This window comes from Diadema antillarum, unplaced genomic scaffold (genome assembly GCF_040938485.1).
Source record: "Diadema antillarum isolate AM-2024a unplaced genomic scaffold, OU_Dant_1.0 scf00000017, whole genome shotgun sequence".
Taxonomy (NCBI): Eukaryota; Metazoa; Echinodermata; class Echinoidea; order Diadematoida; family Diadematidae; genus Diadema; species Diadema antillarum.
Window position 1 is genome coordinate 221,897 of NW_027270906.1, and position 7,437 is coordinate 229,333.

General features: G+C 41.0%; 1 protein-coding gene across 1 annotated transcript; it reads left to right on the top strand.

Annotated features, from left to right (window-relative positions):
- The first annotated feature begins 810 nt into the window (after nucleotides 1-810).
- Nucleotides 811-7,061, top strand: LOC139727011 (RNA demethylase ALKBH5-like). The gene is made up of 4 exons (XM_071637997.1): nucleotides 811-1,315; nucleotides 1,951-2,167; nucleotides 5,435-5,515; nucleotides 6,434-7,061. Exons 1-4 carry the CDS (start codon nucleotides 811-813, stop codon nucleotides 7,059-7,061), a joined length of 1,431 nt encoding a protein of 476 aa, XP_071494098.1.
- The last annotated feature ends 376 nt before the right edge of the window (nucleotides 7,062-7,437 follow it).

The window sequence follows — 7,437 nt, forward strand, 5'->3', positions numbered from 1 at the left end:
CCGTACACAGTAGTAGCCCAACCAGACGCCGTGCGAAGCACTGCTATTCATACAGCGTCAGCTACTGACTGAGCTGGGCTGTGTATATTTGTCTAACAAACGTTACCGGGTATAGCCAGGTGCCCGCACCTCGTCAGGGGCCCGAATACCGTCACCCCACTTAAAATCGTTTTGAGCGCACTGAACAAAAATGTATGCCCAGGACTGTGTTCTGTACGCTTGAAACTTGGCAGGACTACCACAACCAAGCAAATTGTGGTGAAAACCGAACAGATTTTGGCGAAAATCTGAAATTTTAATAGGGCTATAGGAATACGTGTTATATGTCACCCGCACGCATCTTTTACGTGTATGTCTATGGGAACATCACGGTCACCCGCACACGTCTTTTATGTGCTAAGTCTATGGCAGAGCGGGTGACGAGTTGCGGGCCCCTTCCTTAGCGCGCAACTTTTTCGCATCGTTCGCCTTTGATGACGATAGCTGCAAATTTTCAAAATCGATCAGTGAACTTGTGATTCCATTGGAATTTTCAGCATTTTTCCTGTATGTGAGTTGGATTTCAAAGAATTTCAGTGGCGAAATGTGATTCAATTATGGGCAAACATTAACTATGACGAGGTGCGGGTCACCCAAGTATACATGTAGTTACGTACATGTACACAGATACACTCTGCATGTTAACAACAGTGATTAACAATCGTATCTTTGCTAAAATTAAAAAGTGCAATGATTCATTGTCATATGATGATTGCGTGTTTATCTAGCATCTGAGGTGGACGTCTGGGGAACCAGAACAACACAATGTCAATGGCCCGGGAGAAGACAGACTTGCGGATTAAACTTGATTTGCACCACCATCGGCACAGCAACTCGAATCATCATGATCAACAGCGGTTGCCAGGTGGTGATAATGGTAAATTCACCTCGACATCGTCTCGACGAAAGAAACGACGTCGCGAAAGATACTGGCACCCTAAATCATATGAGGAAGAGATAGAAGAAGTCAAAAAGATTCAGTCAGGGGTTACCCAAAGGCAGCTCTTTTCTGACGAAGAATGTCATGTGATTGAGGAAAAGATTAATGAGGTGGTTGAAATCGCAGCCAAAGGAGTCTACCGTGATCACACTGTTGATCGAGCGCCTCTGCGAAACAAATATTTCTTTGGGGAGGGCTACACCTATGGGTCTCAGCTGACCAGGAAGGGGCCCGGCCAAGAGAGACTCTACCCTCGAGGAGAAGTGGATGAAATTCCTAACTGGATTGAGGATCTGGTGATTCGCAAGCTGGTGCAGGCTGAAATTATTCCCAATGGTGTGTGCATTTTTGTAATCTCTTAGTGTATAAATTTTTGTAATGTATAAATTTAAAGGTGTTAGAATTTTTGTTAGAATCTCTGTTTATTTTAAGGTACATATTCCTCATGTTTGATGGCAATTTCAGTACATTGCAGCAGTTGTTGTATAGCACTTGATTTTTTCAGAAAGGCATCTCAGACAGGTGCAAAAGGTAACCATGGTGAGTACTACTGTAGTAGTGCATATTTGTTTGGTTTTTGTCAAGTCTTTTTTTTCCCGTTATGTTTTCTTATTGTTGACCTATCTATAATGTAACACTCTGGAAATGAAGTTTGCCATACAATTTACACAAAGCAGATTAGATGTCATTTTGGATTAGAATTGGCCTTGATTCTACCCATTTTCATTGGTCAATGTTTCTAGGAGCCCTAAAAACACTGTTTACACAAGTTAATGCCGAGAACACCGAAAAGTACAATGTATTCAGTACAGTCCTTCACTAAGAAGATGATTCTATCCCTTGGGTCCTAAGCATGCATTCTCCATTGTTAAGAGATATTGAATTGCCTCAATTTTATAAAATGAAATTTGTGCATTCTCCGACATAAAAGAAACATCAATTTATTCCTATTATACCATGAATGCTCACAGGGTTTGTAAACAGTGCCGTGATCAACGACTACCAGCCGGGTGGATGCATCGTGTCCCACGTCGACCCCATTCACATCTTTGACAGGCCGATCATCTCTGCATCCTTTCTCAGCGACTCTGCCCTGAGTTTTGGGTGCAAGTTCTCATTTCGTCCCATCCGGGTGTCGAAGCCCAAAATGTCTGTTCCTCTTCCCCGCGGCTGCGTCATGACCCTCAGGTTAGTAAGTGGTTCGTGTACCATGTGTTGAGGCCTGATGAGATGACATTGACCTTTAATGAATTGGGGTACTACATGTACAGCGTGTCCCAGGAAAAACGAAACTGAGTTTCAGTGCAATTCTTTGTGATCATAATCATATATTTGCTTAATGAGATGTGCATGAATGGAAAGGTATACATCTCTTCTTTCATTTGATGCACAACTCATTGTTCATAATTCGTGCATGACTGAGTTAGAACAATAGACAGTAATACTAAATTTTCATTTGCATGAGCAAATGGCAACTTTGAATGAGTTTTTCAGGCTGTTTCAGCAATCTTTTACAAAAAATAAAATCATAGCCTTAATATCCATTCTTTTTCCTTTCATATGACATCTCGTGCGTAAAAAATGATTTATGCCTGCTCGAGAAAACTTCATTTGGAAATATGCTTCCATTTTACCCAGAAAGATGGATACTAAAATAAGGAGACAGTTAGCTTTCCCAGCACCTGCCAGACTTGGCAGATAACAGTGACCTTCATGCTTCAATGAATTTACACAAACAGGAAGCAGTGGCGGATCCAGAGGGGGGCGCAACCGGCGCACGCCCCCCTTTATTTTTCGTAAAAAACAAAAGAAATAAAAAGAAAAACAATGAAATGAAACCCGGAAGTGGCACCAGAAATATTAGTCACGCCCCCCCTTTACAGAATTCCTGGATCCGCCCCTGGGAAGGGTGGGAGTAAAAGGGAATGTTACAGACAGTTTGGAATAGGGTCGTAAATTAGCACATGATCGTGAGCTTGCCTGACCATAGAACAAACCACAGAGCAAAGGGTGTGCATCAGCGGAATGTTGAAGGGGAGGGGAGTAACCGACCGAAAAATCCTTCCGAGCCCCCCCCCCCCCCCCAAGAAAACAACAACAATAACAAAAACAACAACAACAACAACAACCCAGAAGATGACTTTGTGCTGTGCACTTGTACGTTTGAAGCACAAGTTCAGTGATAGATAAAGTGATGTACCTCTCTTTCTACTGCCATTGTTTTCAATTGCGCAGGTGAGCCCATTGTCTAATGCTAAATCGGGAGAGCTAATATATGCTTGTTTTTTGACTATCCGTAGAATCGGTAGAAATGAAGCATGTTTTCATGCCCATTTTACTCAAGCATGCTTTATTCATATTTGACGCATAAGGTCTCAATAGAAAGAAGAAAACATGGATATTTTGGTTATGAACTTTGTTTTTCGCAAATGTAACGTTAAAAGTCTGAAAATTCACTTAAAGTCACCATTTTCGCGTGCAAATGAAATTTTAATAGCACCACTGTTCGTTGTTCTAACTCAGTCATGCATGAATGATGAACATTAAGATGTACATGTACATCAAATGAAAGAAGAAAAGTTTATCTTTCCATTCATGTATATCTCACAAAGAAAATTTATGATTTCGATAGTAAAAGATTGCAAGGAAACTTGGTTTCATTTTTTGTGGGACATGCTGTACAGTACACAAATAGTTATTCTTCCAGCTTGCCTGAGTTGACAAGAGCCTCGTATTTCCAACAGGCTGGTGCCCATTCACATCAACCAACCAGACGTATAATTTTAGGTGCTCTCGGCAAGCAGCAAGTAAATTTTGGTAGCACCCTCATGTCTACCTGAACCAGTGATTCCTTCAGTGTTGGAACTTTCTTTTTGTTGCTGAAGCTGCAAAGATGCGTAATCAGGAATTCTGGTCATCAAGTAATTCAGAAATGCAGGAGAATCTGTGGGATAACAGTGGGATGGTATTGGTAACTTTAATATCAAATGACTAACAATATGTCTCTTGGGCATATAAAGTATACTGTGTTCAGCTTAAAGTGACACAAGACAAATTGTAACTTATTCTTTTATATCACAGAGTTGATATTGAGTTGTTACCTGAAAAAGAATTCTTGTTTGAAGAGCTCCTTTCCTAGGGAGTGGTTTTTATGCCTCCGCCACGAAGTGGTGCCGGAGGCATTATGTTTTCGGGTTGTCCGTCCGTCCGTCCGTCCGTCCTTCCGTCCGTCCGTCCGTCCGTCCGTCCGTCCTTCCGTCCGTCCGTAATGAATTTTGTGGACAGGGTAACTACCAAAACCTTTTGAGGTATCCTAATGAAACTTGGCATGTATGTGTATTAGGGGGTGAAGTTGTGCCTATCAACTTTTGGGTGCACATGCTCAAGGTCAAAGGTCAAAAGGTCAAGGTCAAATGCTTAAAATTTTACTATTTCCCCCATATCTATGCAATGCCTGAAGATATTTTCTTGAAACTTAGTGTATACATGTACTACCTAATTAAGATTCTCTGGTGAAAGTTTGGGGTCATGAGGTCAAAAGGTCAAAGGTCAAAAGGTCAAGTAAAATGTTAAAATTTCACTTTTTTCTCTGTATCTTGGAAATTGTTCAAGGTATCTTCATGGAACATAGTGTATATGCATCTACTGACTGGCAGTGGTTATCTAGGGAATTTAGGGTTCATGGGGTCAAAGGTCAGGGGTCAAAGGTCAAGGGCAATACTTCAAAATCTTACTATTTTCCTTATATTTGCAATGCCAGCAGGATATTTTTTTTTTTAACTTGATGTATGCATGTCTAACCCAATAGAGATTCTCTAGGATTTTTTTTTTTGCCAAGAAGGTCAAAGGTCAAAAGGTCAAAGATCAAGTGAAAGTGCTGAACTTACTTTTTTCTCCATATCTCGGAAGTGGCTCAAGTTATCTTGAAACTTAGTACATGCTGAATTTATGTATGTTCTGCCTGACAGTGCTTCTCTTATAAATCAAAGGCCAGATGAAAATGATAACAATTTACTGTTCAATACAGAAATTGCGCTTCTTCTCCATACCTTGAAAATTACTCAGTGCATAAACTAATATGAAATGGTCAAAGTCAAGTTAAAGTTCTTAAATCCCCAAATACATGATCTCCTATTCATCCAATTAAACATAGGTCAAGGAAGGTAAACATTCAATACATTTGTGACAAACATGTCATTTTAATATTTTGCCAATTTTGTGAAAATGTAATCACACATTGTCCACATGTACTATAGACCTATTAGGAGAATCATGCATTATGGCGGAGGCATACCAGTCGCCATAGCGACATTTCTAGTTTAATTTGCTTCATAAATGATATGAATTACACTCGTAGAAGAGTTTTATTTCTTTTAGAGACATAGTCTTCTGCATATCCTTTTAATGTCAAACTCATTAATCGTTTATACCTTTTTTGTGGCATTCTGATGTTAGTGGGTATGCTGCTGACGAGGTGACCCACTGTATCCGACCACAGGATGTCAAATCCAGGAGGGCAGTGATCATCTTACGCAGGTTAGCCCGTTAGGACTCGACACTGAATTTTTACAGATCATTGTAATTTTAACAGGCCCTCCTCTCACTGGGCCAAGGTCTCTGTAATCATTGTACATGTAAGTTTTGTAAAAGGTTCTCCCCTTCTATTCATTCTTATTTCTGTCTGCCAAAAACCTTGAACCTTTACTGATTGTGTGTGTGTGTGTGTGTGTGTGTGTGTGTGTGTGTTCCCCTATCGCACATTTGTGTGCAAGGTATTTCAAGCTCACCTGAAGGGATTGCATTTTGAGATGAATAATCAAAGGTCAAAGGTCAAGTTCAGGCATGCTGCATAGTTCATCATCATCATCATAAACCACCATCTGAGTTATCATAGATATCATAATAAACAGATTCAAGTGGGGACAGCAAGAGATACTAATCTTGACATGCTGTATTCTCATCATTTGTTAATTTCATGCTTTATTTCATTGTAAAAGGGTTAGAGAAATATCTTTGATTTTTTTGCCCAGAAGTTGTTGCTCAAGTGCTGTAAACACCTTGTGAAACATTTGTTATATTAGAACACTTGATTGTTGTTATTGTTGATGTTAGTAGGTTTTTTTAAGTGTGTTGGGGGGGGGGGGTGAGATGGGGTGGGGAAGTGAATGTTACTGACATCCTAACCTTCTGTTTGTCTGGGAGCTTTGATGTAGTGCTGAAACATAGCAAATGGCAGCAAAACAACATTCAATGAATTGAACAAATACATGAAAAAATAGCAAGAAACTGACGAGTAGCATTTCTCTTTGTATGTTTAGCCTACAGATTGTTGTAACTGTGTCACATGTGCGCTGTCTTCAGGGCATGTGGCTGCTCTATTTATGAATATATGCCTGATGAATAACTATGAATTCCCGTCCAGTGTGTATCTGATTGCATTTCTATATAACTCAGAGTTCTTCCAGAAGCACCAAGACTAGAGCCAACACCAGGGCCATCACTGTCCACGGAGGAAATAGCTTCCTCCATTGAGAAGAAGCAGAGCCATAAGCAGCGAAGACAAGAATCCAAAGACAAGCAGCTTTCCCCTACCTTGCCATCAAGATCTTACTCATCACGTCATCACCATCACCACCACCGCCATCACCACCATCATCATCGCCATCACCATGGCGACCACCAGGATGAAGACACGGATGAGGGTGGAGCCAAAGTGAAGTCCACGATTGCTGTGGTTGGCCCCTGTGATAATAGGGAGCCTTCCACCAAACAAGAGACTCAAACGACCTGCAGGGAAGATGGTGATGGGGACGGAGAGAGTCGGAATGTGTCTAGGAGGTCAGTGCGGAGGGGGGCGTCGCCCAGGGGAAGCCTGACGGTAGAGGGGCGTGACACCGGAGGTAACAAACTTACAGGCAATAACAATCATGAGAAACACAGAAGTACAGAGACGACCACTGAGAAAGAGAGGAATGGACACAGCAGGTCTCGTAAGAGGTCTGCTGCCACCAGTGTGGAACCAGAAGGGGCAGCTCACAACTCCAACAAGAAGGTGAAAATCAACAGACAGCCTCCATTGTGAAGTCCCCTTTAAGATGAAGCATGTATGTGGACAGACATATGTGGACAGACAAATGAAATGTGTTTCATTTTTGATTATATCTTTGAAAACAAACATTTTTGTGTATTTCTTGCACTGCAAGAAGTTTGAAGACTTTGGTATTGGACTCAATTGTTTTTATTGTGAGCTCAGAATTACCCAAATTAGATGTTGTGAAGTATTTCCAAACAATTCTACATTGATCACGACACCTCCCAAGTCTGAATTTAAGATCCAGTGATGTCAAAATTGATTCACAGTTACAGTGAAAACGTCAGTATACTGATTGCTTCAATTTGTGGGTGTCAGTAGATCAATAAACTAAGGCCTGTTGATCTGAAGTGGGCAGGAGAAAACT

Excerpts from the sequence above, each read along its gene's own strand:
- LOC139727011 (XM_071637997.1), top strand. The coding sequence starts at position 811 with ATGGCCCGGGAGAAGACAGACTTGCGGATTAAACTTGATTTGCACCAC. Across the intron at positions 1,316-1,950 it reads GGCTGAAATTATTCCCAATG|GGTTTGTAAACAGTGCCGTG; the intron begins GTGTGTGCATTT and ends GAATGCTCACAG. Across the intron at positions 2,168-5,434 it reads GGCTGCGTCATGACCCTCAG|TGGGTATGCTGCTGACGAGG; the intron begins GTTAGTAAGTGG and ends TTCTGATGTTAG.